A 21153-nucleotide genomic window follows, 5' to 3' on the forward strand; every position below is an offset into this window, starting at 1 on the left:
GAAGAAGTGCGCCAGAGACGGCCGAGGAGTCCAAGTCCACAAGTGCGAAACCAGAAGTGCGCCAGAGACGGCCGAGGAGTCCAAGTCCAGAGGTGCGAAACCAGAAGTGCGCCAGAGACGGCAGACGCAGAGGTGTCCAAGTCGAGAAGTGCGAAAAGTGCGCCAGAGACGGCAGAGGAGGCCAAGTCCAGAAGTGCAAAGAAAGAGTTCTGCAGAGAGCCGCTTCAACCAGCCGCGTGAAGCCTTGACGGGGCAGGGAGTGACCCTGCCGGTGTGCGGTGTAAAGCCGAATACAAGGAGCTGCAGGCTCCTCGCTTCCCGCCCGGAGTGGACCTGCTCGCTGTGCCCTGTGATTCCACCTGTTCATCTCTCCAAACGATTCCTGTCCTTCCATCCTTTTGTGTACGTGAGTTTGTTTTGTTTGTTCTGTCCCGGGTATAAGTTAAGCCTGTGTCGATAAGCTAGCATTTCACTGTCTCCTTGATTTCTTCTGTAAATTATTTTATTATCTTTCCTTCTTCCTTGGTTTCTTTGGTCCTGTACATAGTAATAAATTATAATCGTATTTAAAACCTTTTTTTGTCTTTTGTCTTCTTCTTCTTCTTCTTCACATCCGCGTCGTCTTTGTCTTTTCCCAAATGAATATCTGTGGCACGATTTGGCCAACGTTCAGAATCGGGTCTCGTCATTGTAAAAACGGTTCGGGCCGCGGCGCCATCCGCTCGGCAAATTAACATCTTATCCGCGGTCCGTAACAATATATATATTGTTACCGATTTGGGAACCCCCCCTCCCCCCCCCCTTCACTTGTAAATATCCCCCTTTGTAATATTATCCCCTTTTATTAATTATTAAATATCGCACCCTAGGCCATCGCAACACGCAGCCAATCTTAGAATCATCTTGCTAATTATTTCCTATTCTATGTTTAATTAAGGCTCTGTATCCACTAGATTGACACCACGTTGCATTACCAAATAAGGTTAGCTCCCCTTCAATAACGCCATACCCCAGCAAACTCCCTATCTCTCTGCAAACAGCTCAACAGGCGTGGGGTGCGCGCCCTCTCCCTGGCCTTGGTGCTCTGCATTGGACAAGAAGGCGGGGTCGCCGAGAAGAGGCGTGGCCGTGGCTCGCCACAAGGGCGGCGCTGTTCAGCTCCGTTACCAAATAAGGCTACAAACAGAGCACGTGGGCGGGACCCAAACGGCCGAGGGCGTGTCGCGATCCCACTTCATATATGCGTTTGAGGATCACGCATGAGGAGATGGGAAGAGAGAAGGCTTGAGACCAGCAGAGGTGATGAGTGCACAGCACAAGAGGGTTGCCTGACGCGAGAGATCGTGCCTTGCCTGAGAGGAAATCCCATCATTACTGAGAGAGCGAGAGGGTCGTGGCGTCGACGCAAGCACGTTGGTTCCAGCGGTTGTCGGGTTCGCTTTAAACCACGACGCGAGGTCGGAACGGAACCTCGACGGCTGAACGAGCCGAACCGGCCACCTTTGCCAGCTGAACGGACCTTCTCCTGCCATTCCTGTCATCATCCCCGTGTGAGTCTGTCTTTGTGCTGTCCTGGGTAGAAGTAAGACTGTATAGATAAGGCTGCCCTGTGTTCTTTTTACATCCATCTATCCTTGTACAGCACAGTCGTGACCCGCTTTGCTCGGCGTGTCCATTACCGTCGCGACTCGGGCGGGGCTGTCTCCTCGCTGGTTGGGAGGTCACGGTAAGCAGGTATTCGGGGGGGTCTTTTTTTTGGGTCTCTGGCCTGATTACCCTGGTCGTGGCTGACCACCAGTGACGTCACAGACCCCCAGGATCGGCGACGGCCAGTATAACGGACAAGGGGTTAACCCCCCTTGCTAACGGGAGAGCCATCGTCCCAGATCTGTAACAATATATACAGACTTGGCATTTAATATGGAATATTGTTTTTGTGGGGGTGAACTTACTTTTCAAGATGACTTAGAACCAAAAGTTCATTGGAATTATGTTGAAATTATTCTAGATTTTGTTAATGTGACCTTTAAAAGAAACAAAAAACACATTTGACATTTTGAAGCAAATAAATTGATCCTTGAAAGTGATGTAAACTGATATCGAACTCAATTCATGGACAGTACTGTGTTAAACTTCTGTACATTTTCCAGAAGGATCTCTTTATTTTGCACATTAGCCAAAAAAAATTTCAACAAAAACAAAAGCTAAATTATGACTGGGATTACGGACAGTAAAATTACAGTTCAGTACTTCGTGTAACCCCCACGAGCATTCAGGAGAGCACGTACACGTCGAGGCATGCTGTTCACGAGATTTGCCAAGGTTTGGACAGGAATCGCTTGCCATGCAGTGACAATAGCCTGCTGCAATTTACGCACAGAGGCAGGCTGCTGGTCCAAGTTGTCGATTTGACGCGTTAATTCTGCCCACAAGTTCTCTATCGGATTCATATCCGGAGACATGGCAGGCCACTCCATATGCTCTACACCACGGTCAGCAAGAAAGTGTTGGATCATGCGAGCACGATGAGGCCGTGCATTGTCATCTTGGAAGACAAAGTTTCCTCGAAAGGCTGCACGAGCAAATGGAAGCAATGTTTCTTCCAGAATGGCCCTGTACTTGAACTGGTTCAGGTTTCCATTCAGAACAACCAGGTCAGTTTTGCCCCCTGCATGAAAAGCAGCCCAAACGGTCACCCCACCACCTCCAGCTTGGACTCTTGGCACTATACAATCTTCGTTGTGGGCTTCATGCACTTGTCTGCGCACTCGGACGCGGCCATCTTGACGATAGACCAGAAATCTAGACTCGTCACTGAAGGTCACGTGATTCCAGTGTCCTGGCTGCCATTGACAGTGCTCTCTGGCCCACTGCAATCGGCGCTGGCTGTGTTGTCTGGTCAGGCGTGGCTTTCTCAGGGGACGCCTGCCACGATAGCCTGCTTGAACCAGTCGTTGGTTTACTAACCTTCTGGATACAGGCACATTTGTCAGTTGCTGCCACTCTGCCCTAAGCCGATTAGCTGACTTGGTACGGCCATTGCAGACTAACCGGTGCAGCTGGCGATCATCTCTCCTTGTGGTTCTGCGTGGACGTCCTGGCCTCGGTATTGGAGTAGGGACACCCCTCTGAGCATTTCGTTTCAGGATCTTTGACACCTGACCTTGAGTGATGACATACTGCCGAGCAATAGTACGCTGTTTCATGCCAGAATTTCGTAAAGCCACCACTCCATGACAAAGAGCATTGTCAAGTTGATGGACCATCTCCAGAGGAAGCGGCAATAACTTTTGTAGACGTGCAGCAGTTGTTTTCCACTAATACAGAACGCAACAACCCTTATATACCTGATTGTGAACCCAGTCGTCAAATGTACCTGTCCTTACATTTTGTCACGCCACCTGCGATATAATCCTGTTCATGACTTCTTGCTGCGAAAGACAATCAGTGACATGGTTCTTTCAACGAAGACATTACCGAAGGGTAAAAGAAACTCACCAGATTGATATACTGAGTTCAGAAAGTAAAACCAAGTCAAGAAAAAAAAAAATATTCCATATTAAATGCCAAGTCTGTATATATATATATATATACTAGCTGAGGTACCCGGCTTCGCCCGGGTTGAATAAGAATAAGACAAATATATGATGAAAAGAACATGTATATTTTATAGCAATATCACAGTACATTTCCTACATGACGTTTTGTCAATTTTCAATTTCTCAAAACCTCTTGGTATACAACATTTCTGGTTTTCTTACTTGGTGCCAAGACATAAAGATTGCTTAGTTTTCCAACCCTCGAGCAGCCCACGTACAGCTGGCCATGGGAAGTACCCGGCATTGCCGGGCGGGGGCAGGGAGGGGAGGAGGAAGGGGAACGGGGCGGGAGGGGAGGAGAGGGTGAGGAGGGGAGAAGAGGGGGGAGGGGAGAAGAGGGGGGAGGGGAGAAGAGGGGGGGAGGGGAGAAGAGGAGGGTGTTGGGGAGGGGAGAAGAGGGGGAGAGGGGAGAAGAGGAGGGAGGGGGAGAGGGGAGAAGAGGAGGGAGGAGGAGAGGGGAGAAGGGGAGGGGAGGGGGGAGGTGAGGCGGGAGGGGGGAGGGGAGGGGGAGGGGGGATATGAGGGGGAGGGGGAGGGGGGGAGGAGAGGGGAAGGGGGGATGGGAGGGGGATGGGGGGAGGGGGGAGGGGGGAGTGGAGGGGAAGGAGGGAGAGGAGGGAGGGGGAGGGGGGAGTGGAGGGGAAGGGGGGAGGGGAAGGGGGGAGTGGAGGGAGAGGAGGGAGGGGGGAGTGGAGGGGAAGGGGGGAGTGGGGGGGATGGGGGGAGGGAGAGGAGGGAGGGGAGGGGGAAGGTGAAGTGGGAGGGGGAGGGGGGAGGTGAAGGGGGAGGGAGGGGAGGGGGGAGGTGGAGGGGGAGGGGGAGGTGGAGGGGAGGGGGGAGGGGGAGGGGGAGGTGAAGGGGGGGAGGGGTAAGGGGGAGGGGGGAGGTGAAGGGGGAGTGGAGGGGAGGGGGGAGGGGGAGGGGGGAGGCGGAGAGGGGAGGGAGAAGGGTAAAGGAGAGGGGAGAAGAAGAGGAGGGAGGGGGAGGAGGAGAGAGGAGGGGGGGAGGTGAGGGGGGAAGGGGAGGGTGAGGGGTGAGGGGGGGGAGAGGGGGGTGAGGGGTGAGGGGAGGGAGAGGGGGGCGGGGAGTGGAGGGGGAGGGGGGAACGGCTAGCTTGGCAAGCAATAGCAGGCGTTTTACTTTTATTTTTACCTCAATGAGGGCTATATATATAGTCCGTGCTTGGAGCCTTCAAGTTCAACATAAAGTTTTTTAATGAAAAATAATGCAGATGTATAACAATCCACCAATGCAAGTTAAGAAATGAATGCAGATCCTTTACTTTGCGATACAAACGCAATTCCCGCCATTTCCACTCACGATTGAGGCCTCAAAAGTGACTGCGCCTCTTCTTCCTCCTACAACTTCGTCTCACTTCTTTCACTCAAAATGCACGAAATTCTGCCGCATGAAATTATGTAGAGGCCTCGTCGGGGGGATATAAGGTAGATAAGGAAAGCGTTGTAACAGAAGAATCAAAATAAAAGTGGAAGAACATAAGGAAATGGGAGCTATTCTGGACCCACAGCCAAACCCGACAAACCATTGCAATACACCCCGAACGTCTAGCGCCGCCACAAACTACACCATGGAATTGCAGCTGGCGCGGTTTTTTTAAACCATTGATATTAAAATAAAACGTAGCCTAAAACCACCGGGATTTTATGCCGATTCCGAATCTGTGTCTAAAACTTTTCTCCGATGTGTAGTTCTTGAGTTATAAGCGGACATCCAGACAGACAGACACACACACACAGACACTCCTCCTTTATATATAGAGATATATTTCTGTCAGTTGATTGTTTTTTTTGGCATTTGTATTACAGTGTACAAGAAGGTATAAATAAATGAATAACATGTTTATCTAACCATTTATTTGGGGGAATATTATCACGGAAGTGTACCAAGCTGTTTTACTTGCAATTTTCAAAGTGCCCTCCCTCGTGATCAATGCACAATTGCAGCCGAGCAGGCACAGAGTGGCACACACGCTTGCAGAGTTCGATATCAATTTCCTCAAACTTTGCAGTGATTTGAGCCTTCAATTCCTGAATGGTACGAGGCTTTTCACGATAAACAAGGTCTTTCATGAGCCCCCAAAGAAAGAAATCTGGAGGTGTAAGGTCTGGGGAGTGTGCCGGCCGATCCACTTTCCGGGAAAGTTTTCATCAAGCCGAAAGCTGATAAAGATAAACGTCATTCATTTATTTATACCTTCTTGTACACTGGAATACAAATATCAAACAAACAATCAACTGACAGAAATATATATATATATAAATAAATAGAAATCGGGCGCTACTTTTGACTCACCCTGTATATATTGTTGTGGTTTTAGAACCCCTCACTTTGTAAATACTTGTAAATAATATTCCATCATTTAAAAGGTCAAAGGTCGCACCCAATGTTAGTCCACAGCAACACGTAGGACACCATAGGACTTTCAGTTATTTCCTTAGTATGTGTTTCAGATAAGGCTGTGTTCCCAATAGTTGAATCTGCGTTGCATTAATTAAATAAGATAGGCCCCATTCACTTTTTGGCCAGCCGCTCTCTCCAAGCTACGCCAGTATGCACCCCTACAGTCGGGGCTTGTCCCTCCCAATTCTATTACGCGCCTCTGCTTGACCAGCAGCGTTCGCTGCCTCCCTCCAAACGCCATTGAACACGCGGTCTAAGGCCGAGGAAAAAGGGGGCGGGACACGGGAACGAGGAGTGGCCCTGTCAACTCGCCGTCAAGGGCGGAGCCGGTGAGCCCTCGCCAACCAACCAGGGCTGAGGTGAGCTCGCTGGAGGCGTGGTTTCCCAGCGCGCGGATTAATCTTGAAGCGCGTAATATAAGCGCCAGGGCGAGCCTTTTTACCAAAGAGTGAACTCGGAGTCGACTCGGGGCTGAAACGGACTGCGCCACGGACTAGCTGGGAAATGCGCACTGCGCAAGGACTGCGTCGGGGATTGCATTGCACGAACTGCCTGTGATACGAGCCATTGATCGAGAGAGAGAGAGAGAGCGTTGGCACGCTATACGTTTATTCCGTGCGTAGCCTCCCAGTCCCCCCGAGATACGTAAGGTCCGCTCACGTCCGACGATACGTGCGAAGCTGCCTGCCGGGTTTCGCCCGCGGAACCGGAACCGGAGCCTGGACTGGAGTGGACCGGAGCCGGATCCCATCGCCTGGACCATCTGCCTGGACCTTCCTCCCCTACCACTACAATTCCGTGTGAGTCTGTCTGTTTGTCCTGGGATCGTGATAAGTTAAGACTGTATAGGTAAGCTTGCCCTGTGTCCTTTTGTTTCTCCTTTCTTGTACATGCTTTCGTTTCCTCTTCTTTGGGTCTTGTAAATAATTAATAAACCCACTCTTTGTTCTTCCCTTACTCTGGTTTCCTCTTATTCGATCGCCTCCATCCTTTCTTTCAATTGAGTACCTGTGGCACGATTTGGAAACCGCTCAGGATCGGGTTTAGTCATTTGTTAACGGCTCGGATCGCGGATTGCTAACCGCTCGGCAATATTCCATCTTATCCGTGTAGTGGGGCAGCTTAGGTAGTGGATGGGGACATGCCGGATAAAAGCACCAACATTTTATCAGGCAATCTTCAGGGTCCCAGCTATGATTCTATAACCAGCGCCAAGCGATACGACCACTCTTATTTGAAGTCTTTTATTATTTGTGAATCTTTTTTTTTTTAATTTTGGGAAAAAAAATTTTTTTGGGTTTTTGGAAAAGAAATGTTTTTATTGCAGAAATGAGAATCTTTTCCGATCATTTTGGTGTAATTGTTTTAAAAATCGAACATCTAGAAGTATTTTAAAACAATATTTGAAAATTAGGTGTCTCGGGTGCATTTCCTCAATTTTTTTTAAACGTTCTAATTAACGTAGAAAGATGAAATAAACGTAATTTTAACGGGCTCGGGACAGCGCGTTCAATGCCGTTGGTTTCAGCGCTCTAACTTAATTAGGAAAAATTTATGCCCGAAAAACCTGAAAGTCAGAGCCTGCCCTTAACACATGAAAATCAAGAAAAATGGATACTCTTTCAGACCGTGCGTATATTCACCCAACATGGTGCAAAATTACTTCTCAGCTAAGCTACTTCTCACATCGGCAGCTGCATAGTTCGGTGCACTTCCACCGCGCCTTCTGACATGAGCATCGTCCTCCGCACGTGGCGCTTCTGCAGCCACACTTGACCAGTTCGCTGCAGGCCTGGGATGCCACCGGCAGGTTGGACCACACAGGACGCCAGGTCTTCGTTGCACTCTCTAGAGTCCATCCAAAGCCCTCTGGGGTTGGAGGCTTCTGCTCACACTGATCACTGGTTGCCCAGATTCCAGCTTGGTAGACCGCGTGCAGTGTGTGCTGCAGAAGGGCTTCTTGCGTTGGGGGAATGTTGTCCATTGTCCTGTTCTTCTGGGAGAAGAGTTCCCTACGTGCCTTGTTCACAGAGTCCAAGTTGCTCGTCTTATTGTAGATGATCACGGTGAAGCGCTCGAGCAACTGGAATTGCTTGCAGTTCACTGTCACAGTCATGTAAGGGTGATTCATGAAGTTGTTGAAGGCCTCCGTCACCTCCATGTAGGCATTCCAAGCCTCCCATGCTGATTTCTTCCCTTTGCCAAAGAAAGCGGGAGTTGTGTCGCAGCCCGTGAAGCTGTGGAACATAGGCAATGCCGTTGACCTATCTTTTCCCAGAGCATGGCATATGGCATTGATATCCAGGTACATGAAGTTCTTTCCAGTTCCAAAGGCTACCCAGATGGCTGCCATCTGATGCTGGCTGGTCAGGGAATGGTACTTTCCTATCAGTATGGCAACGACGTCTGTGTCGACAGTGCGTACCAAACAGTTTGTGCATCCCTTGTCCAGCGCATCTTTCAGGCGAACAACAACCCTTGTATCGGCCTCTTCATGGTCACATCGTGGCATGGAGTGGTCTGAACCTCTGCTGATCACATCTGTGCCTGATGTTATAAAGACCTCCTTTCCGTCTGGCCAGTCATTGGAGCCGCATTTGTCTGAAAGGAACTGGAAAAGCTCCTCCTTGTTTGTGGGATCCCGGAGGAAGTCGGGCCAGTTGCTGGGCACCTTGGTTGGACCACCGACCTTTCTTCGTACACCTTTTCCCCTTTTCTCTCTAGTTGACTCCTTGATACTGCTGGCAATGTAGCTGTCCCAGACCACATTGACTCTTCTGCAGGATTCAAGTAGCTTCAGGATGTGGGGGATGAAGATGCCATTAGCGTAGTCATTGAATGTGGTGACATTAGTATGAGGAAGCAGATACACCACAGCAGCACCGTCGAGTATTCTTGCATCCAGAAACGGCGGGGGTTCCTTCTGAGAGTTTTGTGGTTCTTGCACAAGGATACCAATGAGGTCTGACTTCTTTCCTTGGCGCAGTTTTCCTCTTTCAGATAGAGAATGGGGGTGCGGATGATTTTCATGCTGGAAGAAGGTTCCCATATCTGTATCCCTGTTCTGAGCAACTATGTACAGACGAGAGAAGAGGGCCACATCATCTTTCAACAGGGAAACATCCTCTGACTGCTTCCTCTTCCCCTTGGATGGTGACCTGAAGAGAGGCAATGAGTTCCTCTTCACAGGCTCATGGATGGACTGCCTTCGTTCAGTGATGATAGCCTTGTTGTAGCTGTCGTACTGAGCCTTTCCCACTTCTTCTATGGTATGCACAGTGTTGCCCACAGATTCTTCAATCACATGCCGCGTGTCGAGTGCAATCAGCTCGCTTCCTTCATCTAGGAATGGGTTGCTCATCTCGTTGATAACTTGAATAAGGCCCAGTGTTTGCTCGTGAAATGTCTTCTGCACAGACAGACCTTCTTCGTGGTGCTGGCGTTCATCTTCTGAGATGGCAGTGTTCTCCCGCTCAAACTCAGTGAGAATGCGTGCTTGCTCAGGTCCGGCGATCATCCACTTCTTGAAGGCTGGTGGGTTTTCAGTCAGGCCGACTGCTCCTCCAGGGCCCTTCACAAGCTCATTATTTTGTTCATGGGCTTGGTCGATCGGAATGCTGGAGAACCTTCTGGCTGTCTTCTGAACAACCCAGTTGCCTCTGACAATAAACTCCTCTTCGATTGTTGGAGGGAGGCTCTCCATGTCGCGGATGTGGATCGGGACCCATCTGGCATAATTATGGTGGTCAAGTGCGAAGAACCATGGTGCCAGGGCTTTCAGAGACTCGACATACAGGGGAAAGTCTCTTTCTCTGTGAGCACGAACGAAGGTGAGTCCCAGGAGCTCAATCCTCAGGATGGTGTCCCAGTACTGAAAGGTTGGACTCTTTGTGATCATGCTTTGTTTCCAGTCCTCTTCTGTCCTATCTTCAGTTGCTGCACCAGCAGCTCCCTTCAGGTAGGCATCATGTTGCAGCTTGGAGAGTACCAGAGAGCTGACTTGGTGGGCATGCCTGGTTCTCGTCAGGTGTGATGCCTTCAGGAAGGATTCAGCTGTGCCAGCAGAGGCTATGCCTGCCTGGTTTATTGCTGTCGCCCATCCAGATCCGTCTAGGTAGTCTCCAAGTGTCTTCCACACCGCCATCTCCAGGTGGAGTCCGCCGAACATGACAACATACTGGTCTTCACCGTGTGTGGTAGGCCAGTGCCACTGAATGAACTTGGCAAGCGCATACAGCGGAGCATCCATTGCTATTATTGGAATCTGTCCAGGGTTCAGGAACTGTGTAGATTCACGGATGACATCCATTCCATGCTTGATCATTGCAGGTGTGGCTGCCTTCTCATTGAAGAGAGGCAGAAGTTGAGTGATGGCAGCTTCTACCTCTTGAGCAGGACTGTTTTGAAACGAGGCATGGTAGGCGGACCAGGCTATACAATCTCCCTTGACCACCTCTTCTTTTGCCAAGAGCTGACTGGCGTGTTCCAGCCATTTCTTTTCTTGTTCGCATGCCTTCTTCAGGTAGCCATGTACAGCTGTGATGTCACGGGTTGGTTTGGGCACAGCCACCGACGCCTTGGGAAGTGCCACAGCTGGAACATTTGTAAAGCAGTGTGGCAGCTGGTGGGCCTTTGCCCCTCCTGACATCAATGTTATTCCTTCTGGGATCTGTCCCCTATTTGATGCAGTTGGCGACTGGAAGAGACTGATGCTTGTTCCATGGAAGGAACCTTTGGCGGTTGTGCTTGAGGGGTTGTAATCAAGGTTGTCTAAGGCCCCCACGGTGAAGAGACCTTGGCGGAGCTGGACAGGACATACTGCACCTTTCATCTTCATGTTTTCACAGACGGCAGTGGCGATTTCATTCTCCACTTGCAGGACCCTGTCATAGCTGACACTGATGCCCAGTTCATACATCTTTGTGACCAGCTGTTTGGACCTTGTCTGTGTGTGCACATTGAGGCCGATGTACAGCGGAAGGGGTGGTTCACAGTCTGATGAATGACGTGATCTGCCAACTTGGGGCCCTTGTGTGTCACTTGGGGCTCGCTGCTCATGCTTCTTGGTCTTCTTGCAGTTGTAAAGGATGACCTGTGAAGCTGTGAGACAGGCCTGTGAATCGCTGTGTCCTGGTCTTTCAGATCAGCCCCTTTCATCAGCATGGTTATCAGGGATTTGAGTTGGGTCGGGACAGCCTTCTGCTGGCAGTCACTGGGGAAGGCACCATCAAAGTTGAACCCGCTTGAGCTGAAGATTTCATTTTGTACAATCCTGGCAGCTTTCGCCAAAATCAGAGCATCTCCCTCAAAGTCCTGTTTGAACGCCTGCTTCAGCATTTCCTGCATTCCTTGTTCACACACAAGTATCACTTGTTTCCCGTGACTTTGCTCTTGGGCGTGGGGGAAGTGATTCAAAACTTGCTCCTTGAAACGGCCCTTGTTGATGTCACTGGTAATACCAAAGTCTGCAAGGCGCTTCTCGTAGAGGTGCCTCAATGAGGCCAACTTGAAGCAAAATGTACCTTCTTCTATCTCGTTTTCAATGTGTGTGAGGAGTTCTACGAAAGCTCTTGCTTTGAACTTCTTCACATTTGCAGGTTCATCCTTGGAAGTTTCTCTTTGTCTCACTAGAGACCGATGACGATTCCGAAGACCAACGAGGCAAGCCAGATGATACTTTGCTTCCAGGGCAATAAGGTCACCGGCTCCTTCAATCCTGTCCATGAACTCTGTCTCTTGCAGATCGCTGGCCATAAACCTGACGTTATCATCTGCGCCTAGAGTTCTAAATTCATGCAGGAGTCCATCTTGCTTAGTGCAAAATATGCAGATGGTCTTGTCGAGCGATTGGCGCGGCCGCCGGCGCCTGCCTTCAGTTGTGCCACTTTCAGGGGTAACATCTCTCTCCCTCTTTCTTGCTCTTTCCAGTCTGTTTGCATTGAACTGTGAATGACAGGATTTGTGCCACTGTGCACGATTCCTGATGAGGTCATCCACAGTGATATCACTGCCGAAATGCAGTGGCACCGGCAACGAGTTCAGTTCTCTGAAGTGAGCCACATTTTCGAGGAATGATGCATAGGCCGCCGGTGCTGATGTGACTGCTCCACGTGCATTCAAGGGGCAGCGCAGGGATTCAGGTGTAGTTTGTTGGCAAATTATGCACTGTGTCCATTCCATCTTCATGAAGTCTAGCCCTCGAAACCTGCAACACAAAGAAACACAATACAAGGAAAATTGCAACATATAGCAGATATAATTTCAACATATAGCAGATTTAATATAATATGCATGTAATTAAATAAAATATATATAAATGTCTATTGTGTGCATGCATCTTGCTGTTCGGATCGTTTGGCGCCGGTTCTAGAATTGAAGCTTAGATGCTGAGGATATGCACCCGAGACACCTAATTTTCAAATATTGTTTAAAAATACTTCTAGATGTTCGATTTTAAAAACAATTACACCAAAATGATGGGAAAAGACTATATTTCTCATTTCTGCAATAAAAACATTTCTTTTCCAAAACCCCCCCAAAAATTTTTTCCCCACATTTTCTAAAAAAAAAATCACAATTTAAAAACAAATTCAAAAATGAGTGGTCGTATCGCTTGCCGCCGGTTATAGAATCATAGCTGGGACCCTGAAGATTGCCTGATAAAATTTTGGTGCTTTTATCCGGCATGTCCCCATCCCTTTGAAATTCGGTTCTAAGCTGCCCCACTAGTGGTTCGAGTGGGAGTTATTTAGTACGTAGGTATTTGGGACTTCATTGACCAATCACCCGAGCTAATTTCGACCGGGAGGAGCGTCATAGCTTCCAGGATTGGGGGACGGACAGCTTAAAAGACAAGGGGATTACCCCCCCCCCCTTGATAAGGGGAGCGCCGACCCCCGAATCCGCAACAATATTAACGAAGAATTTCAAAAGGAGCCCCCTCCTCCCGTACTAACACAACAGCTTATACACCTCCCTGTTCCTTTGTTCTCTGCTCACCTGGCTGTCAATCCCCTACTCTTCTGTTCTTGCTTCTGAACCTATCCTGGTATCCTTCATGCCCTCATTTAGGGAATTTTCCCAGATAGTTTTCATGGTTTCCCTGCTGTGTTGCATTCTGTTGTATATTATAACATGCTTTTCTTCTTCTTTAAAAGGTGGTCTTCGATTTGCTCATCAAATCTCTCCATTTCAAATAAAAATTAAATTTCTTTGTTCTTCCTTTCTACATTCCCGAAACTCACCTGCATTTCACCCCTCCTACAACGTTTTCAAACGGATCTCTGACTTGAAAATCACAAGAAACTCATTTTGCAATAAATGTTCGTTTTCCATTAATCGTCCAACACTTTCTAAAATCCCAACTCACCCATCCCCTCCAAAACTCCCCCCTCACCCCTCCCATTCAAATCTCCCCCTCACCCTCCCCTCCCAAACTCCCCCCTCTCCACTCCTAAATTCCCCCCTCATCCTCCCCTTCAAAACTCCCCCCCCCCTTCAAATCTCCCCACCCTTCATTTTTCTACAATTTTCCCCTCTCACCCCAACTCCTCTCAGCAGCCTCCTCCCCGCTTCTTCCCCCTTCCAACTCTCACCTCCATCTCCCCCAACCTTCTTCCTCGCTCTGCCCCCCTCAAACAACACCTCACTGTGCCTCATCCAATCACCATCAAACTTTTTGTCCTCATCCTTCCCTTTCTCCTCGCTCTTTTGAAATCTTCGACACACTATCAACAGCTCTCCCTACCTCCTCCTACTCTTCCTCATCTTACCCTACCCCTCACCTGTCCTTTATCCGATGCTCCGCCTTCCTCTTCCTTAACGGTATGGACCAGAAACATCCGGGGCCTTCACTCAAACCTGACTGATCTCTCCATACAGGTTGCGTCTGACAAACCAGACTTGATCTGCATAACAGAAACTTTCCTTCTTCCAAGATGTGTCTGTCCGGGCTTGATGATTCCTTAATATCTCTCTCTGGTTACTCCCTCCACCGGAATGATAGACCTGTGCCTCGTCCTGGGTGGTGGGGTTGCTATATTTATCAAAAACTCTCTTCCTCACTGTCCGTGCACTGCCCTCTCTCCACCACACCCCCAGGAGTACCTCTGGCTACGGCTTGCCCTCTGCTCCCACCTTTTGTTCATATGTGTGTTGTACCGTCCACCAAACAGTGATGACTCCATCTGAATTTCCCTGTCTGACAACATGGACCAAACTCTGTCCACTCATCCCAACTCTCTCTTTTTCATATGTGGCGACTTCCACTGTCATCATGTCAGCTGGCTGGGTGTGGGTTCCTCTCTCACCAGCCATGGCATCTCAGCAAAGGACTTCTGCGACCAACTGGGACTGACACAATCTGTCAATTTCCCGACCCGGATCTCAGTCAACGAAGCATCTTCTCTTCTTGACTTGGTTATGACTAACTTCCATAAAAATGTCTGCTGCTCTTCTTCTGCTCCAATCGGTTCATCTGATCATTTGCTTGTTAAAGTGGACATCTCTCTGGCCATTTTCAGAGAGCCTCCTCAGCGTTGATGAGTCTGGCATTTCACTCGGGCCAACTGGCACGGTCTTCAAGCAGCCATCAATCATCTGGACTGGTCTCCCATCTCCACTGTCTCTGACATCAACTCACCGAGGAATTCTTCCAACGTAAACTGCTCTCTCTCATGCACAGATTTATCCCATCTCGTCTTCAGTTGTCATACCCTTCCTCCCGTCCATCGTACACTGAATCTTGTGGTGAGGCAGTTGCCCTGAAACAACTTGTCTTCGCCTCCTGTAAGGAAAATCCAACAGAAGGCAATGTCCGTTCCTTTCACAAAGCTCGGAACCAGTATGTGTCGACACTCAGGAGAGCAAGGAAACACCATCTCTCTCCTCTCAAGACTGAACTCTCAAACCGGTCTCCCTCCTCCAAATCCTGGTCGCGTCTGGTCAAATCTGTTTCTGGTGTTTGTTCCCCTTTCATCCCCTCCCTTACCTCAAACGGATGCACAGCTGACTCCGCAGATGAAAAAGCTGGATGCCTCAACTCTGTGTTTGTGTCCCAAATCCGTCTCTCTCTGTGCCCACCTTACCTAGTCGTACCCAGCTGCTCCTTGACTATGTGTCCTTCTCTCCTGACAAGGTGAAGTTTCTGTCAAACCTCGACTCTGATTCTGCAACTGGACCAGACGGCATCAGCCCACGGGTCCTAAAATCCTGCTCTGCCATTCTTTCACACCCTCTCTCTGTTCTCTTCACCCTCTCTTTTGCTCAATGCCATCTGCCATCAGTTTGGAAATCACCCAACATTACTGCTTTACAAAAAAAGGTGCAAAAACAGATGCTTGCAACTACAGACCAATCAGACTGCTCCCAATTATCAGCAAAGTCATGGAATCTATCATTGCTTCGGATATAAAATCCTTCCTCTTCTCCAATGGCTTGATCTCTTATCATCAATTTGGATTCAGACCAAGTCATTCTGCTCTCGACATGTTGATTCTGCTGTGTCAACAATGGATGGAGGTCCTCAATGCCAAACAGGAAATCAGAGCTGTCTCCCTTGACATATGATGTGCCTTTGATATGGTCTGGCACCCTGCTCTGCTCACCAAACTCTCCTCCTATGATAACCATGGAAACCTCCACGCATGGCTTGCAGACTTCCTCTATGGTCGCAGTCAACGTGTGGCCCTGAATGGATTTCTCTCATCTCCCCTTTCTGTTCAGGCTGGAGTTCCTCAAGGCATTGTTCTGGACTCTGTGCTTTTTCTGGTCTTCATCAATGATCTTTCTGACTCTGTGGAAAATCCTATCTATCTCTTTGCTGATGACTCCACTCTCTGCCGCTCCATACCTCATCCCTCAGATCGGCAGGCAGCAGCCTCCTCACTCTCCGCAGACCTGGACAAAATCAGACTGGTCAATCAAGTGGAACATGTCTTTCAATCCTGACAAATCTCACTCTCTCACTATGTCTCTCTGAAAAGACCATCTGGACAACCCTCCCATGTACTTTCTCAACATTCCTCTCCAAGAAGTTCTGTCACTCAAGCTTTTGGGTCTTACTATCTTCCATGATCTTTCCTGGGAAAACCATATTTCCAAGCTGGCCTCCAAAGCCAATCGCCGACTGGGCATCCTCCGTCACGCGAAGTCCTTCCTTGGCACACCTGAGATCCTCACCACACACAAGGCTTTCATCCGCATGTCATTGGAATACTTGTCTCCCCTCTGGGCTGGTGCTCCTGCCTCACACCTAGCTCGGCTTCTCGCTGTTGAAATCAGAACTTTCAGAATCATTGGAATCTCCCACGATGAAGCTGACTCTGAGGGCCTCTCACTCGCTCACTGCAGGCAGTTTCGTGGTCTTTCTGTCTTCTCCCGACTCCTCTCTGGCCTAGCGCCCCCAGCTCTGTCCCCAAAATATTCCTGCAGGTCGCACAATATCTGCCAGCAACCCTCTTATGGTGAAATTGCCAAAATCAAGACTCTGCTCACCTTCACTCTTTCATTCCTCTTTACTCCCGCCTCTGGAACAAACTCCCTCACTCTCTTCAATCCCACTCCTCCCTCCAGGTCTTTAAAACAGCTGTTCACCACCATCTCTTATCTTCTTCTCCAATGCACCTTGATCCATCCAAAAATGAACCCAACCAAAACCTTGATCTTTTCTACCCCCGTTAATTCACCCCAGATCCACTTTTCTGAAATACCAACTTCCTTCCTGGAAGTCCGAGCAGTGTCCATGTGTATTGAACCTCTCCCACCCACCCCCCCCTTCCTATGCCTCCCCCTCCCCCAAGCCCTCTCCCTCCCACATATCTTCCGATGTCCCTGTTCTCTGCTGTTGTATTTGTGTGCCTCCCTCTCTCCCCATCTTGTCTCCCGCTCCCTTTATTGTATGTTTTGTGTGTCCGTTTTGTTTTTTTTGTGATTAATGTTAGCTCTTGCACGAGCTTCGATCTTGTATACAAAAAAAATAGTGATAAAAGCCAGCATGCCACAATATATTTGAGCTCACTAGCCTGCTCAAAGGATGATGACACCTCTGGCCCTTTTTAATTGCTGTATCATTGCCACAGCTATATAATTACGCAAGTCTGCTTTTCATGTCAACCATTTTTCACTTGTGCAGTTAAATGAATTGAAACTCAACATTTGATCGAACCGTGTATTCAGTGTTAGAAGAATTGAGAAGCAATATAAAATCGAGATGAAATGGAAATGCTGGACACACCTGATGCCATTTGTGTGATAACATCCAAATGCCTGTCTTAGCTCGAAGTCTACTGATCCCTAATTCCTCGTCAAGCCATTGCAGGCAAGCTCAAATGGCAAGCTCCATTCTGGAAAATTGCACTCGGTAATTGAAGATTGCTTTGAAATTGCATCTATTTGACATCATTTAGTATTTGTGAACAACATGTTGGTGTGCTCCTCAGTCCCATGTAAAGTCCATCAATGATGCAATCCAAACTATTTTGCGTGTTGTTTATTTAATTTTTGACTTTTACATTGATCGGAGGTTCATCGTACAGCTTGTGCAGGACACAGACACATTGGGAGACATGGCTTTGCTAGTGCCCGATAGGATACATTGATCTCCTGATGTACTTTTTCTCTGTCACTTTTTCACCAACTGTTTGAATAGAAGATTTGATGGAAAGCACACTATTGGACTGCTACTTTATCCAATCGGTCTTATCAAGATGCGCCATGGTCGTCATGCATGCCTCATTGATTGCATAGACGTGTTGATTACTTGGTACAAAGAGCTCAAGAGACTTCAGGTGAAAGGGAGAGGTGACTTTCATAGGCCAGGTGATCTATATTCAGATCAAAAGTATCCACGACCAAAGAGAAAAACAGATGACACGAACCAAGGATAGAAAGTTAAAATCACAATCCAGAGTAAAAGAGACTGTAGAGCAAAAAGTGATAGTTTAAATAATATCAAAAGGTAGCCACAAAGGCACACAAATATTAATATACACCCTATAACTTGGGTGTCATCTCTCCATCCTCAGGGGAGGGGAGGAGGGTTGGTGCCAAATCTATTTTGTGCTCATGACTTAACCATGAGTACCACGAGCATGTATGCAAAATTTGAGGAAAATTGACCAAGCAGTTTTCGATCTTAAAGTCAGAGGCCATTCCGAGTGAAATCAAACGTTGATACCCAAAACTTTATAGCACTGCATTAGAAACTGGAACCGCCTTTCGAGGCCATTTTTCCCCACTCAACGGGGCCCTTCCTGTCGCCAACCCTGTTAGTCTCCTCTTGCGACACACAGGGAATTACCAGCGAGCTGGTACTCAATTTGCCGACCTCGGAAGGATGACAGGCTGAGTCAACCCCCCTGACGTTAATTCAGCGATCAACCGGGATTCAAACCCAGGATCCTAGGATCCCAAGCCGGCACCCTAACCACGAAGCCAACACCAGGCACTGCATTGGAAATTAAAACTCGCAACTTGCAGCCTCTGTTGTCTAACAGTGTCATAGGCCTTCTCCAGGTCCACAAATCCCAAAGCCATTTCACCTTGTTCCTCCAACTTATTTTCCCGCTGCAATTCTCCTGCTGCAATTCTCCCGACTTATCTCGCTGCAATTATCATCTCTGTACACACCTCATGAATGCCTTGCGCTCTTCCATTCTTCATCCTCTTCAATGCCATCCGCACTTCCTAATCCATGACCTCAATAAACTCCACTTTCCCCTCCACATAATTCTGAAGTTCGAGCTCGCTGTTACGTCCTTCCTGGTTCCACAGCTCTTTGAAATATCCTCCCCACCTTCCATACTGCACCCTCTCTGTCAGGAGCCTCTCGCCACCATCCTTAATCACCGCCCCCCTCCACACTCCCCTTCATGCCTTTGCTAACCTCATGCCTGTGAAGAGCCAATTTATAGATCATCTTCCTCCAAACATTCTCTTCCAAGTTCTTATACACCTCTTCTTCCGTATAATTTCTCGCCTTATCCACAGCTCTCCTTGTTGCTTTCTTCTGCCCATACAGGTGCAGCAAACTCGCATCCGGATGACTCCCTCTATCCTTGATCGTCTCTATCCTCTTCCAGACCTCCTTCTTTCCAACCAAATGCCTTCCATACTTCCTCTGTCCACCATACCTGGTTTCTATCCCTCGACGATGCACCCTTTCCTGACGCCCTTCCACACAACACTTCTGCAATTCCCCTAAACGCCTCTCTGTACTTCTTCCACTGCTCCTCCAAACCTTCTGCTTCGCCTCTATGTTGCTCATACTAGTTGCTCATACCTCACAGCGAATGTTTCCGAACTCTATGGCGAACGTTTCCCCAAAACTTCCCCCACCTAATCACCTTCCTACCCCTGCTCTTAACACCCCTTCTTTTCTTCATCCATACCATAAACACCACAGGCTTGTGCTGGGTGGTAACATGCTCTCCCACCACTACCTTGCAGTCCTTAACCCTCCACAACTGTCGCTTCATTCCCACCACCAAATTCAATTCTGTTCCATGCTGTCCACTCATGGATGTAATCTTGTGGCTTTCCTGCTTTTGAAAGAATGAACCAGCTATGGCCATCACATTCTTCGTCACTGGCTCCACCAGCACTTGACCCTGTCTATTCTTTGTTCCCCAACCAAATTTCTCCACAATCCACTTCACCTGGCTCCACTACTCCGACATGCATGTTAAAGTCCCCCACAATGCACAGAATCACGTACATTTCAACCATTCCCATCATCCTCTCTAATACATCTCTGAATCCCTGCTTCTCTGCCCCAGTCCTTCCTGTTTGTGACCCATATATAGACATAACACACCATTTGCCTCTGTATCACCACCCATGCCATAACTATCCATCCGTCACTCTGACCACCTTCTTGCTGATCTTTTTGCTCTGACCACCCACTTGCTGATCTCTTCTGATACTATTATTCCCATGCCATTACTCCTTCCATCCCTATCCATATGCAACAGCTTGTATCCTCCTAACAACCTCCTCGCCCTGTCTCCTTTCTATCTGGTCTCCTGCACACACAACACTTCAACCTCCTCTGCACAATCTCTACCACCTCGACCCCTCTACCCTCCTCAACACCCCCACCCCCCCATTTGATCCCACATTCAAACTACCAAGCTGAACCTCGCTTCTGAACCAGTGCCTGCCTGACAGAGCTCATACCATCTTGATTAAGTTTTGGACGCTCAGGGCATTAATCAGCAGTGCTGCCCAGGCTAACCTGAATATAATGCAGTTTGATTGTTGAATGAATCCTTCATTATGTTTTGGCCAACACCAACTCCAAGATTAATTACAGCTTGTGTTTGAGCATTTGGATATTGGATTGTTAAATAGGCAGTCTTTGAAATGTTGACTGGTATTCAGTTTTGTCTTTTCCAGAATTGAATTGTGTTTACCGCATATCTATTGGCAAAATGTGACAAAACTTTTGTTGGCAGGTTTACCAGGACAATGTTTACGCAGAGGGTTGTGCTTTCCACTCGTTCAAGAAGGTGCTGTTTGAAATGGGGCCTGAGTTCTCCAATAAAGTGGAGCTTTCCTCCTACCACTCTACCTCCAAAGGCTACGTGAGCGAGTGAGACCACAAGGACATACTGAGAATTGATGATGGCTGTTCTAAACAACCTTTCATATGTACTAGACTGGTTGATGTTTTGAAGGATATTTTCAAAAATAATCTCTGCTATTTTCTAAAAATTAATGACTTATTTAACAAATGCCCACAATCATCATACTAAAATATGCAATTTGGTGTCTGTCTGTCTGTCTGTCTGTCCGTCTGACTATTTTTGACCGTGATATATTCGGTCATTACTCATCCAATCTCAAGCAAACTTGACAAAAGGACTAAGGGTCATATGATGAAGGTTGTAGCAAATTCATTTCCCCTCTTCCCCAAGGCGATTTTCCCCACCAATGGGGTTGCGTGTTGCGGTGTATATCCGTGTTAAGATCGCTTTATTGTCGTGTTTTTCCAAGGATGCTTCTAATAACAAAACTAATGATAATAGTGAAGGAGCTATGCTCCAACGCGAGTCGGAAGGATTGACGCGACCAAAGACAGAAATTCATCCGAGTTGCTTTATTGCACGTATCAAACTCGGGTACTCTGAAAAGC

The 21153-nt window shown here is 48.2% G+C and overlaps 1 protein-coding gene across 1 annotated transcript in view; it reads left to right on the forward strand.

Annotated features, from left to right (window-relative positions):
- The window catches only part of LOC137435439 (alanine aminotransferase 2-like), a 125491-nt gene extending 104877 nt beyond the window's left edge, over positions 1–20614 (forward strand). The window contains exon 9 of the mRNA XM_078768789.1: positions 20474–20614. Within this exon, the coding sequence (XP_078624915.1) occupies positions 20474–20614 (141 nt within the window). The remainder of the gene's footprint in view (positions 1–20473) is intronic.
- The last annotated feature ends 539 nt before the right edge of the window (positions 20615–21153 follow it).

Source organism: Myxine glutinosa, unplaced genomic scaffold (assembly GCF_964187855.1).
Source record: "Myxine glutinosa unplaced genomic scaffold, kmMyxGlut1.1 SCAFFOLD_473, whole genome shotgun sequence".
Classification (NCBI taxonomy): Eukaryota; Metazoa; Chordata; class Myxini; order Myxiniformes; family Myxinidae; genus Myxine; species Myxine glutinosa.